The sequence below is a fragment of the Anas platyrhynchos genome, chromosome 3, assembly GCF_047663525.1.
Source record: "Anas platyrhynchos isolate ZD024472 breed Pekin duck chromosome 3, IASCAAS_PekinDuck_T2T, whole genome shotgun sequence".
NCBI lineage: Eukaryota > Metazoa > Chordata > Aves > Anseriformes > Anatidae > Anas > Anas platyrhynchos.
Window position 1 is genome coordinate 76724078 of NC_092589.1, and position 18501 is coordinate 76742578.

Sequence of the window (18501 nt, forward strand, 5' to 3'; positions counted from 1 at the left end):
GTGCAGAGAACAACTTGAATTCCAGTAAATCACGTAGAAAGTGAATTAATAAAAAATATTTAAGTAGTTTGTCCTTCAATTTGGATTTTCAGAAAAGCTTCATGAAGACATAGGTGTTTAAAATTATACATAAGGGACTTCAAAAATCAGATTACTATCATGATGTAAGCCAGCTGACCATTATTAGTTTACTCTTGAAAGTCATGAATTGGAACATGAGTTTATCAAATTGATGTTTTTAAAGGTATGAAATTAGTTTTCATCATAGTACCTATACAGAATGGGCCATACCCCCAGTTGCTAACACATCAGATTTTGTTGAGACCAGGTAATAGGAAACAGCTGTGTCATATACACAGGCTAGTAGAAAAGATGATACAATATGTGCATCTGAAGTTGGTATGCAAAACTGTATGAAATCAGCATATTTCTTGTGAAATGAAACAATGCAACAAACAAAGATGAATAAGAAATAGTAATCAAGGTTTTTCATTATGCAGATCAGAAGATGTTGTGTACTTAACAGAACTTGAGAAAGGAGTTGGTGCATTTTACTCTAGTCTTAGTTTTCCATCTAATCAACATGTAAACTGTGAATTTAACTGGTATTCCAAGTCAAAGAATGAATGAAGATGTCAGATAAAAAAAGACACTACTATGAGTGATATAAAGGCATTACCAGCTAGCATCAGAAATACACCAGTTACTGTTGCCACTTAAAGAAAAAAAAAAAAGAAAAAAAAAAAGAAAAAAAAAAAAGAAAAAAAAAAAAAAAAGGAAAAATAAAAATGCTGTATGACTTTCTCCGTTCACAGAAAAATAATAGGCTTAGTGTCAGGGACATAGTGTCAGGAACTTTTAGAGAGTAACCAGCATAACTACTTATACTCAACAATCACAACAAGCAAGATGAAGTTTTCATATATATGGAGTAATCACAGCTATAATTCCACACTAAGAATGACAATTCAACACCATACACAGTTCATCTCATTCAGAACACACGTTCTCCAGACAAGATCTCCACATAAATACATGATAAATAAATAGATCATCAATTTATGGAAGTACAAGAGAAAAATGACACAGAGAAGCCTCCTAACTAATGAATAAATCTCTCTCCTTGCTCCTTGTCTTTGTGAATATGTAAAGATTCCAGTTCTTGATATCCAGTTCTCAGACTGGAAGTGAAAACCAAATGTTCTTCCAGATAAAGGAAAAGACTAATAAAGAGTTGAGATATATTACTTTTTTTTTTTCTTTTTTCATTTATACCTGCTGTGTTACTCTACAAAAGTTCTTTCAGCAATTCTCTCTCAAAGATTCTCGAACCTTTTACTACTTTCTTCAGTTTTCCCTAAATAGGACCATACCAATAACTATTGGGTGAATTCCAAGTACCAAAATAGAACTATTCTTTTCTGTTTTCAATGTACCAAGCTCTTACATTCTGGCCCTGTTTGAAAGACAAGGTAAAACAATAAAATCACAGTATGCTCATGAAACATTTGACACAAAAATGGGAGGTATAAATCTAAAGTAAGCATTGTACTCTGAATACTCTTGATGAGCTGTAATTACAAAACAACATATCATAAGAGACATACTAAGTATTGCTCTAAACATAGATACACCTTATTAGGAAACACAATAGTTATTATGAAACACTGTAGTTAAACATTCATTATGACAGGACTGTTATGACATAAAAATCTTCTTAATAAGGCACTCTGGATGGAACCTATTAATTTAGTAGCATACAGCCCAACAGTTTCACAAAACTGGGACTGAAAAATGCATACCTGTACAGTGCCTAAATTATAATCTGTACTGAAAATACATATTCAGCACTAAGCTGCAAAATTCTCTACAGAATCACACTTTCGGCAACATTATTTTATTTTACATGATAGACAAATTGAATTTGCAAAAGGCTCTTCTACTTTTGAATACCTGCTTTTCTGTCTTTAGTATTCATCAAGTGATTATGTTTTTAACTTAGATCTTTTCCCCTATATGAAGTATGGTGTTAGAAAATGCTATCACATATTTAGAAAGTTGTTCCGCAATATGAAGAAAAAAAATCTATAGGTTGTCTTACACAATCCTAAATCTTTTATTTCTAAATTTATGTCAATATTTGATTATACAGGTTACAAGGTATTAAAAAATCTGAAGGCTAATATAGAGTTGTGTGTAAAAAACTTTATACAAAAATAGATTCCTCTGCTCAACATAAAATGTATTTGTAATGCTTTACAATTAAGACAACGCTTCTAAGTACATGAGGTTTCTGTAGCGCTGGTCACAGAAACGGACAAGTGAAAAAAAAAATCAGCTATAATGGTCTAACATGTGGTGCTTCTGTTTGAAAATAAGCATTGTTTCCAATTCTGTTAGAGAGATAAGGTGGTTGAATATCTAAAAATAAATAAATAAATAAATAAGGCTTCTAGAAAAATGTGTCTTTCCTACAGAATATAACAAGACACGTTTTCAAAACATAAGTAGAAACTCAGCCATAAAACTACTGGGATCCTCATGTCAAAAGTACTGTGCATCATGCTGAAAATGTCTTTTAATGATAACAATAGGGTTAAAACTTTCAGAACATATACATAAATATTTCACATGAAGTGTTTCACAATATAATATTTGTAATTTATTCTCAACTGTAAATCCTGTGCTTTCTGATGTATCCTGTTACAAGAACACCTCAGAAATTAGCTTACTGTTTAGTATATAGCCCACTAAAATCTACTGTTCTTTCAAGAAACTTTCAACATAAGTCTGCCTCTTTAAAGCACACTTTTAAAGAAGGCACACAAACAAAATTAATCATTAAAGAATGTGTTTTAGTGTTGTCTATATTACTTCAATATTTCTTGCACTTTATGTACAGATGATCTTGCTAAATTACTTATAAAGTGGTTTTTAAAAATATTACCTCTCCCTTTACTACAGGAAAGATACAACCTCTCTAAAATGAAGTAGATAGTATCAAAGAAAGATGGAGAACCCTGGTATCAACTACAGTGTAACTGAGAGAGAAAAATATGAAGATTCTACTGTGTACCAGAGAATGAAATCATTTCAGCCTTGGGGCTGAAATGAGATTGCATTATCAAGTCAAACATTTGCTTTCAAAAATCATTGCTACAGACAAAAAAAAAAAAAAAAAAAAAAAAAAAAAAAAAAAAATTATTAAAGGGAAGTTTGGGATAAAAAACAGTACAGTTTATATTTATTATATATAAACCATAAATATATATACTATGATATTATATAATATATATATTTATAAAAAAAATAGTAAGAAATTTTAAAAGGGACTACGAAAAATCTTAAAATGATATTTGAAGAATGACATTTGCAGGAACTGCTGATTTACTGTTCTGACTGTTTTTGTGTTTGTTTTTTTTTTCTGTTACAGAGAGAGTCAAAGTTATGACATAATTTTATATTTATCTGAGCATCTGGAGTCAGTTCCAATTACTTAACAATGAAAAGGTAAATATAGAAGGATTTTTTGACAAGAGACTTTTTCCTGCTTGTCTGTGTTGAAGAAAATAGATAAGTGATGTAAAAGCAACAGAGTCCTGTATATCAGATCACTTTATAATTTAGCAGTCATATTGAGGTCCTTAAATCTAAAAACTTGTTTCCAAACATATTCAAATCAGGGACTCTAAATTATGTGATGTATCTCAGGGATTTTTACTTAGCATAGTTAAAAAATAAATATTCTAGTACCCTATTTCTAAGACTCTAAACTACATCAAGTAATATGTTATTTTTTTTTAATATGTAGAGGCCCATTTTAGACATCTATGATTAACATGGGCAGCTAAGTACTCAGTTTGTGATTAAGCCCCACAGCAACAAATGAAACATGCTAACAACATAAAATGTATCGGCCCCTTTCTTTGTAAACACAGTACAAATGGGAAAAGGCATTACATAAACTTGCTAAACTCTGAATGTGTAAATAAAAGGAGAAAACTAGCTAATATACCCAATACTTGGTGGCATAACAAACTGGAGACAGAGCATGGCAATGCAGAAAATTAATATTGAGAGCCCTCATCACTGATTATTCTTCTGTACATGACAAAGTTATATTATAAGAATATGAACGTAAGAACATTTTTGTGACTTTTGACAATTATTAGTAAGAAAAAGATTATAACAATTGCCAAAAAAATCACAAAAGTTGACATGTTACCTGGCTATGACAAAGAGCACACAACTGACACCCAAGTAAGCCAGCAGAATATACATCCAGATATCAGGGGAGAGAGGATTCAGGAAGGAGAAGACGCCCGGGTTTGTACCATTGGGCTTGCGGTACAAAATACTTATTCCAAGAGTCATAAATGGCTTGGAAAAGTCGATGACTTTCTCTCGGACATAGGTAATTGCCAATGGTGCAACTGCAAGGTCAGCTTTCTGTTGACAGAAATAGAAAAAGAGAAATAGGCTGTAAGTCAGAAGAAACATGTTGAAGCAAAAAAATCAGATTAGGCAAACTCAAACTTTATACTGAAGAGGTTTGTTCTTGCACTAGTTAAGCTGAAATTTAAAACTCTCCTCTAATTAGGGAAACCAATTTATTTTACTTCTTGTTTGCTAAATCAATATAGCAACATTTAAAGAGAATTTTAAAAACTATTAAAGGTATAAGTGAAGAAAAATGTTACATTTTGCAGAAAACACGAACATTATCACATCTTTTTAAACTTCTTAAAATGTACATAACAATGTATATCTTTATGTTGTCACTTCTTCAGTGAGCTCTTAAGAAACTAATATACTTGTGAAGCAGATACATATATGGTTGTGCCAGCATAAAGCAAGGTCAAGGAAGCAGTTTTGCATATTTTAATGTAAAAGTACTGGTCCAAAATGGAAAGCATTTTAGAATGGGAAGTGCTACAACTAAAAAGTTGTTACATGGAATAAGTTCTAGTAAGGTATGACTGTCCTTACCAGTTTTCGGAAATCATTAAAAAAAACATTTGTGGATAACTGACTATTAAACAGTTGCACCAGTTAAAATGAAATCATGCAACAGAATGCCTTTTGCCAATTTACTTTTAGTTTTAGTTATTTATGACAATAATTCATAGGAGATTCGTAAATGTTCTGTATCACTTGTTATTCAAAAAGTAATGGAAATCAATGTCAAGAAATCTACAGCATTTACATTTCAATCAACAGCTAACAGTTCAGTTAACAGCTGTTAAAAGCCTGTACATACTGTACATTTGTGTATGAGCACACATGCATGTGTGAAAGTGGGAAGTTCAGAGTGTGAAAATATACAGTACAATACTTAGCCAGCTGCAGACTAAGATTTCTTCATAAAATGTATATAAATACAGGTACATAATCACAGAGATGGTATAGCTACTTTGAAATAATGTTATTCAAATAACCCAGCTGCAGATAACACCATGTTCAGAATGTTCATCGTAAACCAAGATTAACAGTTTTATTCCCAGTAAAAAAGGTATAAATTCAAATATTTAAATATTTTATTTTACTCACATTGTATTTTATATATTGTACAATACTCAAATCCACACAGTTAGAGCACTTCATTGTTCCATTTTTTGTTGTTGTTGTTTACTTTTCTTATGAGCATTTATCATATCATCAGATCTATTCTGGTAATGCACTGTTATGTAAAAATGTGAAACTCCGTTGACACTGTTCATTTAATTTAGTAAGGGCTCAGTGGTCAAAAACACCACACACTTCATTTCCACTGTTATTCAGAACTTATTCAGAACTTAAAGCTTGCATATTATGGATGATATTCCAGATGATGCAGAAAGAAAATAGCAGAGCAAGAATATAAAAATAACTTGAATTAAAAATTACAGGGCAACTCAAGTTGTGTTTGAGCAACACAACTCAAAACTTAGACCAAGAGGCAAGTAGTAGACCTTAGTCTTAATCTGAAACCAACTCACTAGATATTGTCAGAAGATACATCTGCCCAAAGATACAGAAAATAGATATTTTGGAAAGCTATTGCCAGTTGTGGATTTTGGTCTTAAAATTTGAACTGAGCCTTCATGAATAATAAACCATTTATTTTTAAAAATACTGTAGGAAATCCAACCCATGATTATTAGATGAAAACAAAGCAGTATAAAAGTGAATGTAAGTTTTAAGAATCTCTGGTGGAGCAAAGCTCTAAGGAACTTGCAGATGAAATAAGAAAAATAACATAAGAATAAATAATGCATGTTTTATATGACAGAACAGGACAATCAGATAACCCAACCTGGGAAGCACAGACCAAAAATACAGATCCCTATCCTGATATCCTAAGATCTTCAGAATTCAGAATGAACACTTTGTGACTGCAATAGCCAAGGGGGACATCTCTGCCAGTTTACGCGACTAGACATTGCCTTTTAAGATTATTATTTTTTTCTATTTCATTTTTTAAATATTTAATCATGCCATTGTCATTTCATATACTTTGTCCTATATTCTCTTAATACCTCCAAAATCTGTGGAAAAAATGTGAGGGAGCAGGTAACAACAATTTTGCTTGGCACTATTGTACAATCTGTGGGATGAAGAAAATATTTATATAAATAAGTTATTTGGTTAAATTCTAACTCCTTAAATTAATTGTAAATATTTGTTAATAGCAAGTCCTATATTTATTTTAAGAAGGTACAATATGATCACTGAATATGACCAGTTCACTTCAGAGAATGACAGAGTAATTTACATCCAAAGGGCATGTGGAGCTCACCTAAGTTCACTTACTGTTCAAAGCAAGACCAACTTAAATGTTCAACCAATTAACATCATTTCCTGACACTGTGGAAAACAACATACAAGAATGGTTTCCTAGAACTTATATTTCATAAAGCAATTAGTATAAACAAAAAGCACCAGATGAAGGCAATATATCTTTGTGTCAAAAGAAACAAAAGGAAAGAGAAATCATTTCTTTTGATAGGAAGAAACCTTTTTCCTTTGAAGTATCTTCATGATTGCAGTATCTCTGAGGGCAGAATTCATAATTTTAGATAAAATACAAATAAAAACAAAATAAGAAAAAAATGCATTTACCTTATACTATTCCACATGCGGCAAGTCTAAATTCTAAGAATGATCTACGTATTCAAGGTGAAAATCATTTTTATTTTGGCAACTATCTTTGTCAATCTGACTACGTTATTGAACTTGCAACTCCACAGATATAATAATATCAGTTCCACTGTCCAAACAGATAACAATATTGTACACCTGAAGTCAAATAGAGGACAAAAATGTGTTAACAAATGGATTGATTTTGCAAAATACACATGCTGTGTCCTGCCTAGCGTTAGCATTTTTTCAGATATAATCTACCAGTGACTATAACTGGGACATCTTTTTGACTTAGGGCAAGACTGAATCAGGGTAGATATTAGGCAAAAAGCAAAAAGGTGCTAGAATGACTGACATCCAAATGTAATACTGCAACACTAAATCAATTGTGCTATTTAGATACACAATATCTCTGACATACTCAATTCTTTTGTCAACTATTTCACCAATAATTGAAAGTAAGAGAAATAAGGGGCCAAGTTTCCAGAATTGCACTACTAGGGTCTCTTCTACAATGGAGAAAATATGAGTAAGAGAATTCTCTTCATTTAATTTCTCAGGATGAAATGGAGATGAATGGTATACAATTAGAATGTTATCAATTTAAAGGAACACAAACAAATGAGTACATCCTAAAATGGATTTCTGATAAGTTCCACAACAAAGAGTACTTCTCTCACTTTACAACAGAACCATGCATGGCTATATTTTAAAGGAAAAAAAGCTTTATCTGAAAGATAGTCCTAAATAACACTTATTCTTTACCTTAGAGTACTTGAGATTAAGACCTTTTTATGGCAGCATCCAAAGAATGGTGAGGATAAGCTAATTGCTGAAGAGAGAAATTCTGCACCAACTAAAGGTTACAATAGAAATTAGAAACAAGTAGTTCTGACAAGGACCTTCCAACACAAAACACAATCCCAAGGAAAATGGAAGTATTGCAGCAACACAAACAGTAACCATATGATGGAGTTGCACGCTGCTACATTAGATGGAAGAGACTGGAGAAAAGCACTAATCAATAAAATCTTACTTTAATTACATCAAGTGTGAGGAAATCAGAATCCTCCATTCACCTCATCATTCAAAGATATGGCATGATAAACTGAAGAACGGCAGTCATACTGTGTCCATCTTGGTAATTTTTCAGAGAGGTTCTCTAGCAAGGAAGAGAATGCCCAGGACAAGGAAGAAGAAACAGAATTTATCATACTCTACAGCACAAGGTTCAAAGTCAGATGAACCACTGAGAGCTATTCCCACCCTGCTTTATTAGAAGTGCATCAGATATACATTTGAATGGTTATTTTTTTTTTCCAATTTTCACACTCCATCATGAAGGGTAATAATATTTTTTCCTTTCATATTATCATATGCACACAGAATTACACATACTCTTTACTTCACAGCTGTGGAAAGTTTTTCCTATCTTGCTGCCACGTGCAGTTGTAAGATGTTCTCTCACCAGCAAACACCTTAAGGCATATGGGATTTACTCCTATAACAGAAGCCCCTATCAGAATGATTAGACTTTAATACATATATATAAACATATACCCTGAGAATCTCAATGAATCTTGAAATTCAGGTGTCTTAGGCTTTAATTAGAATTGATCAGTATTATAAAATAGTATTTAAAAAAAATAAAAAAAAATTAGAGAACTCTGTACAATATGAAATAAAAACTGAAGTGTTTTCATATTACATATATTTTCATAGAATATCATACAATTGTTTATGTACACTGTAATTATAAAAGAATGGCTCCTGCTGTACGTATTTCATTATCCAAAAGTATTGGCACAAAACTATGAAAGAAAATGTTAGCAGTTATTTATTCACTTGATTCAAATTTAACTCTGTGCTACCTAGGGTGTATGTAAGCTATCTCATTTGAAAAACATTTTATATTTACTTAAATTCAATAAAGATCATCCAAGTATTTGGTTTGGGTTGTAAGGGACCTTTAAAGATCATCTAATTCCAATGCCCCTGCACTGGAAGATATAGGGACACCTTCCAATAGACTGGGTTGCTCAAAGCTCCATCCAACCTGGCCTTAAACACTTCCAGGGACCTATCTACAACTGGGCAGCCTGTTCCAGTGCCTCACCACCCCTATAGTATATAATTTCTTCCTTATCTAAATCTTTCAGTTTAAAACTGCTATCCCTTGTACTATCACTACACGCCTGGTAAAGAGAGTCTTGTAGTCTTCCCGTAAGTGCTAGAAGGCTGCTATAAGGTCTCCCAAGAGTCTTCTTTTCTCTAGGCTGAACAACTCTAAATTTCTCAGCCTGGCTTCAAAGGAGAGGTGCTCCAGCCCTTTGATTACATTCATGGCTTTCCTCTGGACCCACTCTCTGTTGTGGTGGGGGCCCCAGACCTGGTGTAGTACTCCAGGTGAGGTCTCACAAGTAGAGTGGGAGAATCACCTCCTTCAATCTGCTGGCATGCTTTTTTTCATGAGGCAGCCCAGGATACAGTTGGCTTTTTGGGCTGCAAGTACACATTGCTAGCTCATGTCAAGTTTTTAATCCACCAGTACGTCCACAAGATTGAGTCTTCTACTAAATACTGATCTCAGTCTACTGATCATCAGTACCCAATCTGTACTGATGTTTAGGATTGCCCCAATCTAGGTGAAGGACCTTACACTTGGCCTTGCTGAACATGAGCTTCTCATGGGTCCATCTCTCAAGCTTGTTGAGGTCCCTCTGGATGGCATTCCTTCCCTCTGGAGGGAAACACAATTCTGCTTGGTGCCATCCACAAGCTTGTTGAGGATGCTCACTCTCCAAGAACCAGGCGTTATTTAAATGCTGAGGATACCAGTATAAAATTATTAACCATCAGCTTTAATAAAAACAAAATTTTCCCATACTGTGCAGATCCCATCTGTGCAGAGGCTCCTCTGCCCTCCCATGCAATGGTGGCCTTTTCAGGAACCTGCTAGGAGGAATCCCAAGAGAGACAATCCTGGAGATTAGAGTGTTTCCGAACTGGCTGATTTTGAAGAATCACCTCCTCCAAGCTCAAAAATTGTCTATCCCCATGTTCAGGCAGTCACAAATGGTTGCAGGAGGCCTACATGAGCAAGGAGCTCCTGACAAAACTTAGATGTAAGAAAGAATACTGCACGTCAAAGCAGAAATGGGTGATCCAGGAGGAATGTAGCAACACTATTTAAGCATGCAGACACAAGTTTAGGATAGCCAAAGCCCATCTGGAGTTGAATTTGCTGAGGAATGTCAAAGGCTATTACAAGTACATATGCAGCCAAAGGAAGACAAAGGAAAATGTGGAACTGCTTCTGAATGACGCAGAGAACTTGGTGACAACAGACACAAAGGAAGTCAAGGTACTTAATTTATGCTTCACCTCAATCTTTACTTTTAAGAAGATTGATCTTCAGACATCCCAGATCCTGAAACTAGTGGGCCAGTGTGGATCAAAGAAGCCTTAATCCTGAGTAGAGGAGGAACAGGTGAAAGAACGTGTAAACAAACTGCACACAAACAAGTCCATTGGACAACTAACAGAATGGGACACCAATGAGTGCTGAGGGAGCTGACTAATGTCCACCACTCTCAACTATCTTTGAAAATTTGTGGAGATGAAGTTCCTAAGGAATGAAAGAAAACAAATGTCACTCCTGTCTTCAAGAAGGAGGGTTTTAGAAAATACAGACTGGTCAGCATAAATGTCATTCCATGCATTGGAGGAAATCCTGAAAGTCATACTAAGAACAAGATGATGCCTGGGAGTAGTCAGCATGGATTTATAAAGGGGTAATCTCATCTGACCAACCTGATATCTTACTGCAATGAAATGACTGGTTTGGTGCATGAGGAAAGAGCACTGAATCTTGTTTATCTTGACTTTAGTAAGGTTCTTGAAACTATTTTCTGTAATGACAAATTGATAAAGTATAGACTAGGTAAGAGGACAATTGAGAATGAATGAAAACCATCTGAGCTGCTGGATTGATTAGAGGCATGAAGTCTAGCTGTAGATCAGTCACTAGTGGTATACCGGGGTCAATACTAGCACCAATATTTTAAATATATTTATTAGTGAGCTGGATGAGAGGACAGAGGGCACCCTCAGCAATTCTGTAGATGATACAAAACTGGGAGGACTGATTGATAGATGAGAGGGTTATGCTGCTATTCAAAAGGACCTCAAAAGGCTGCCAAAGTGTGCTGACAGGAGTTTCAGGAAGTTCAAATAAGGAAAATGCAACCGGGAAGAATAAACCCAGGCAACACTACACATACTGGACAATGAGCAGGAAGGCTGATCAGCTTGGCAGCATCAGGCAAAACATTGCTCACTGTTCAAGGGAGGTGATCCTTGCCATCTACTCTGCACTGGTGAGATATATCTAGAGTGATAGGTCCAAGTCTTGGCTCCCTTCTACATGAGGGACAGTGGAGTGAGACCAGCAAAAGGCTACAGGGATGAGTAAGAGATCTGCCATACAAAGAGAGGCTGAGAGATCTGAGACCACTTAGCCTGGACAACAGATGGCTCAGGGGAACCTGATCAACACAAAAAGCTGGTACAGGGGAGTATTGCATTAAGTGGTGTAGCTGATTAACAGTTACGGGTCTCGTCGGATCCAGGATACTGAACTATCATGGTCACAGATTCAACAAGAACATACTAACTGATGTGGGTCTGGTTGGATTCAGGATACCGAACTGTCACAATCATGGATTCTCCAACAACTTTACATACCCTTACTCTAGTTGTACTCAACGAGAACTATCAAGGCTAGCAACAATGCAATTAAGTGCAATTTATTACAGCAACTGGTACACAGGTTCTTTGGATTGCCGGCGATAATTTACTGTCTGCAAAAGCAAGCTAGCATGAATGAAATACTCAGATGCACAGCCTAGAAATTAACGCGTTTAAACTCATAAAGACTCTATAGAGATTTCTAAGTTATCGCGGAGACACACAGTAAAACCAAGTGTTCAAGTGTCACCCAAAAGCATCCCAATGGGGTGGGGGGAAGAGGCTCAGCCCATTCACTGATCCCAGAAGTCAGGAGGTCCTCATGGTGGTATCTTCCCTAACATCCTCTCTCCCTCAGGCCAATTTATATTATTTTCTATATTTTAGCTGGAGATTGAGTGACTCTAGTCAAGTATATTCTTAGTTACGGTTGGTAAAAAGTTTTCCCGTCTCTGTTTAAAGGTATAGGCCCCGAGAAATTCAGAGTGCTTGCTCAGTGAGAGGTGGTCACACCTTGGAGGTGGGTAGCTTTTTGGATGGAGGTGTGTTTTGGTATTACAATGATACCATAATGAGCAAAAGTACACTAGAGTACAGCATTTTGTCAAAAACATGACAGGTCGTCGGCTCAGGGTAGCAAAAGTGCATCTTATCAGTCTCAGTGTGCACAAGAACAATCGAGTCCCCACCTAGCCACAGAGCCTAGCCACGGTGCCTCTACTCCGCTCTATGCTCCATACTGTTCCTTAGAGCCAGCACACCAGGTTCCCCCAGTGCGACAGCATCTAAGGTTGGGAGCCTAGGGAATGCACAGGTAATGCAACTACACCCTGTCCTGAAAGCCTCTTTAATGCTGTACATTTCCTTTAATATGTGAATATTAGTTTTATTTTCCTAGTTACTTTAGGCAATTACACCACAGGGAGTGAAGAAGACCCTTCTCAGCAGTATTTAGTGAAAGGAGAAGAGACAATGGACAAAACTGAAATGCAAGAAATTTAATTTAAACATAAGAAAAAACAACTTTGCACTGTAAGGATGGTCAAACACTACAACCACCCTGGTCAGCCTGCTGCAGAGTTTCCATCCTTAGACACAATCAAAATCAAAATGGATGTGGCCCTCAAGAAATTTCTCAGATATTACAAGAAATTAATTTTTAAAATATGACATCACATCTCTTATTTCTATGTTACTGGTTTAAACTGGGGAATTAAGTGAAAAAAAAAAAAAAGAATATGTACTTGTCTGATGGCTCCACTACAAAACAATTTTCTTACACATACCTTTAGCTGATAAATTTAAATATTTAGATAAAGAAAATAATTCAGCCGATGTTCTACAGAAAACATGGTAACAAGTTACATACAGGACCATTAAGTCTAATAATAAAATGTGTTATTTCTCAGTTCCATACAGTATGGTGAGTACAACTGCACTCTTTGGTTATACCTATTCTATTCCACTCCAGGCAGAATTGAATGACACCTGAAATTGTGTTACCACTGTAATCTAAGCTGCTTTGTCAGCAAAACTCTACTGCCTCCATGCAGGTTTCTAATAGCAACTAACTTGATTAGTCCAGAGAAGAACAATGATGCTACTGTGTTTTTTTCATAACTGACACACTTTTTCCTTATTATTATGCTATAAAAATAATACAAGTGTAAACCATACAATAGTTTTGTCTTTATAATTTGGAGTTATCAAATATGATAGTATTACATTAGTTCTCTTAAGGGCTGGAAAGATCACTATCAAATTAACTTGAAAATCATCAGACATGGAACTGACAGAGCTGAACACTGCATGGGACTTTGAAAGGGCTTCATTAGTTTTCTATCCTGGTAAACTGTTAAAAACCTAATGAAGGTAATTAATTACTATGCATTTTAAGAATGAATTGAGAATTTGTATATAAGATTTTTTGACAAGACACTTCAAGAATAAGAGTTCATGAGTCCACGTAACAAAAAGAAAAAAATATATATACATTTAAATGTCTTCTATTTTTAAGGAACAATCCATCATGGCTCAGACACAAAACAGTTTTCTTGTTTACAGCCTATTTTCCATACTAAAAAAAAAAGTATTTCATTCAGTTTATTGTGTACACTTCTAATCAGCACAAGAAGTAAAAGCTATTTCTTCAATCTTAATACTTTTTTAACCTTAAAAACCAACAACTTCTAGCCATTTTTAAAACTGCATGGCTTTATATACATAAAGCATTATCTTACTATGTCAGTCAGTTATACAATATCCTAAGTAAAAAAAATTCTAGCAAGTGTTTATATTGCTTCTCAGTCTCTACTGGCGTTAAGCCACACACACAAACAAAAATATACATCCATTCCTTAAAGACACATATATGCTATCATAAGGTATGCACATATATACGTGTATATATATACTTCATATATTCTCAGGATACTTGGGAAGAAAATTTGCTCATCTTTGAAAGTTACCACACATTACTGCTAATCAGGCTTTCAGAGGTAAAGAAAAAGGTGACTGTACAAACCAATTTCAAGCACTTGTGGAAAAGTTACATGACTTTCTTCCAACATACAGACAGGCAGACACAGAAAGCCAGTTTCATTTGATATATTCTGTACTTAAGTAGCATTTTTAATTTTCCTTCACATCTGTTTAATTTCTAATTTAAACAGCTGTTTAAATTTCTTAAACAACTAATATAACTTTGATGCTGCAAAGATAACAGTTCAGCATTAATATCTCTTATTTCCCCAAATGGTATGGCTGACATTGTATCTTGGGCATCATTCCCAGATGCACATTTCTGCCAGCACACCCTGAAACTGCTTTATAAAAATGCTTTGTTGAAAGTTGACATACTCGAAAAATCCACTGTCCATCCTCTTCACTCTCTATGAAATGTCGAGTGTTTTGAAATTCTTTGTGAGCGAAAGATAAATTGCAATACATTTGAACATTTTTGCGTTTTCTTTTAGTATCAGAAACAATATTAATAACATCATTTTGTTGTGCTTTCTTTATAAATACATGATGCCCATCTGCAATCATTTATCAGCAGTCCTGGCTGTCAGGGGAGGTCCCAGTTGACTGGCAGCTAGCAAACGTGATGCCCATCTACAAGAAGGGCCGGAGGGTAGACCTGGGAAGCTATAGTTTGACTTCAGTGCCATGGAAGCTCATGGAGTAGACCATCTTGAGTGTCATCACATGGCACTTGCAGGGCAACCTGGTGATCAGGCTCAGTCAGCATGGGTTTATGAAAGACAGGTCCTGCTTAAAAACCTGATCTCCTTCTATGACAAAGTGACGCGCTTGATGGATGAGGGAAAGGCTATGGATGTGGTCTACCTCGACTTCAGGCAGGCTTTTGACACCTTTTCCCACATCCATTCTCCTCACAGAATCACACAAAATCACAGAATCACAGAATTTCTAGGTTGGAAGAGACCTCAAGATCATCGAGTCCAACCTCTGACCTAACACTAACAGTCCCCACTAAACCATATCCCTAAGCTCTACATCTAAACGTCTTTTAAAGGCCTCCAGGGATGGTGACTCCATCACCTCTCTGGGCAGCCTGTTCCAGTGTTTAACAACCCTTTCGGTAAAGAAGTTCTTCCTAACATCTAACCTAAAACACCCCTGGCGCAACTTAAGCCCATTCCCCCTCGTCCTGTCACCAGGCACGTGGGAGAACAGGTCAACCCCCACCTCTCTACAGCCTCCTTTAAGGTATCTGTAAAGAGCAATAAGGTCACCCCTGAGCCTCCTTTTCTCCAGGCTGAACAAGCCCAGCTCCCTCAGCCGCTTCTCGTAGGACTTGTTCTCCAGGCCCCTCACCAGCTTAGTCGCCCTTCTCTGGACTCGCTCAAGCACCTCGATGTCCTTCTTGTAGCGAGGGGCCCAGAACTGAACACAGTACTCGAGGTGCGGCCTCACCAGAGCTGAGTACAGGGGGACGATCACCTCCCTAGCCCTGCTGGTCACAGTGTTCCTGATACAAGCCAGGATGTCGTTGGCCTTCTTGGCCACCTGAGCACACTGCTGGCTCATATTCAGCTGACTGTCCACCATTACTCCGAAGTCCTTCTCTGCCTGGCAGCTCTCCAACCACTCATCTCCCAGCCTGTAGCTCTGCTTGGGGTTATTGCACCCCAGGTGCAGGACCCAGCACTTGGCCTTGTTGAACTTCATGCAGTTGACCTCAGCCCATCGGTGCAGCCTATCCAGATCCTCCTGCAGAGCTTTCCTACCCTCGAGCAGATCGACACATGTGCATAGCTTGGTGTCATCTGCAAACTTCCTGAGGGTGCACTCAATGCCCTCGTCCAGATCATCGATAAAGATATTTGCAGACGCCACCAAGTTAGGTGCATGTGTCCATCTGCTCGAGGATAGGAAGGCTCTTCAGGAGGATCTGGATAGGCTGGACTGATGGGCTGAGGCCAACTGTATGAAGGCCAATAAGGCCAAGTGTCGGGTCCTGCACCTGGGGCACAACAACCCCAAGCAGTGCTACAGGCTGGGAGATGAATGGTTAGAAAGCTGACTGGCAGAAGAGGACCTGGGAGCCTAATATGAGCCAGCAGTGTGCTCAGGTGGCCAAGAAGGCCAACAGCATCCTGGCTTGTATAAGAAGCAGTGTGGCCAGCAGGGCTAGGGAAGTGATTGTTCCCCTGTATTCAGCTCTGGTGAGGCCACACCTTGAATGCTGTGTTCAGTTTTGGGCCCCTCGCTACTAGAAGGACATGGAGGTGCTTCAGCGAGTCCAGAAAAGGGCAACGGAGGTCTTGAAAAGATGTTTAGATGTAGAGCTTAGTGATATGGTTTAGTGGAGGACTTGTTAGTGTTAGGTCAGAGGTTGGACCAGGTGATCTTGGAGGTCTCTTCCAACCTAGGTGGTTCTGTGATTCTGTCATCTGCAAGTCTTTCAAAATTCTTCACTCACCCCTTCCAAATAAGGAAAACCAAAGCAGAGGCTACGCATCAATATTTCTTAAGAGCACACACTGTGACAAGTTTGGAGTTATTAGTACAATTTATGAATCCCTGATCTACCAAGCCTGCAATCAAACTTTTTAATCATCACTTCTGCAAGGAATAAAGTTAAAATAAGATCTGAATAGGAAGAAAGGAGGAGTAAAGCAAGAGTGGAAAAACTGGTACCAATCATTTTTCCCAGTACAGCTGATCATTTTTTGATCTTTGTGGTGATCAAGCATTTTACACAGAAGTACACATATTGCAGAAAGAGACAGAAGGAACAGATCCATGGCAGATCCATGGATCAGGTACATGAACAGATCCAATAAAAATAACTGACTGAAGATTTGTTCTGAAAAATGGAATTGCAGATTACCTCATTGGATAAAAAGCACATATTTGAGCAGAGAATTTTTTCATCAATTTTCTCCAGGTAATTTAATTTCTATTAAATGTGGCCAACCCCAATGACCAACCTTTTCTGAAACAGAAGAGTCAGAATAAAAATGTAGCAGCATGAAGTTACACAAAAAAAATGTACAGGTTCCAATAGAAATAAACTCTTCTATCAGGGAATTATAATATATTTCACTTATATTTCACAAATATTTCACTTCAGCAGACATATACATACAAACAACAATCCTCAATATTTTCTATAACTCTTCACAGTCATTGTAGAAACAAAAATGACTGTGAAGGAATTGTAAAGGAACACAAGAAAAAAAATGTTTTTATGAATATAGCCCTAGCCCAGAGCCCAACCATGTTCCAATTCATAATCATTTTGGAGTTTCATTTGAAACACTTTACTTCACTGAACTGATAGGCTATGATTCACTTCACTATCAATGCACTGAAAATTAATTCTAATTATTCACTGTAAAATTTCTGTCACCAAAACTTCACCATTTTATATAACCAATTGCATTAGCCAGTCACGTCCATACAGTTAACAACATTTACAAATGGGGATTACACTGGTTAGACTTAAAACATGCTCTGTATTAACACCTGCACACTGTCAGTCTCTAAAATATTTGCCTTTAATATACATTTGATTTGGCCCATTGCTAGCAACTTCTCATTTGAAATGACTCCAAATCATTTTCATAAATAGCATAAATAGTATAATGACTACAATTGAGTACACCAGAAAAAAATAAATAAAGGTATAGACTATTGCCTGAACTTCATCCATGTTTCAAATAAAATACCGTCATCTAGGAGATTGTCAGAAGACAGAGTATGGATGTTACACCAAATAAGTTTGATTCTTTGGTAATTCACTGATTGTATTTGGTAAGACTGATGGAAGGAAAAAGACAAAATTATAAAAAAAGAAGGGTTATTTTTGCATAGCACAAAAATAATTTTGAAAGAAAAAGGTTAATCAGTAATGATTAAAATTGTGAGAATTAAAAGGAAAACCATAATCCCCTAACTGTACTAAACAGAAATTATGCAGTGTTAAATTAATAGGAAGGAATTCTCAGTCTTCAAGAAATTTCAGGTAGACTAACAGTCCTTTATACCCCTAAGAGCAAATAATCAGAAAAAAAATCCACAGATCTCAGAGCACTTAGTGCAAAGATGCTACTATGATGCACTTTTGGAATCAAATAACTAAGAAAATTTGGGAAACAT

The 18501-nt window shown here is 36.3% G+C and overlaps 1 protein-coding gene across 7 annotated transcripts in view; it reads right to left on the reverse strand.

Annotated features, from left to right (window-relative positions):
* Positions 1 to 18501, reverse strand: part of GRIK2 (glutamate ionotropic receptor kainate type subunit 2) — a 404092-nt gene that overhangs the window by 130264 nt on the left and 255327 nt on the right. For all 7 annotated transcript variants that reach the window (XM_027454785.3, XM_072036154.1, XM_072036155.1 and 4 more), the window contains one exon: positions 4226 to 4449. In XM_027454785.3, coding sequence (XP_027310586.1) covers positions 4226 to 4449 — 224 coding nt within the window. The remainder of the gene's footprint in view (positions 1 to 4225; positions 4450 to 18501) is intronic.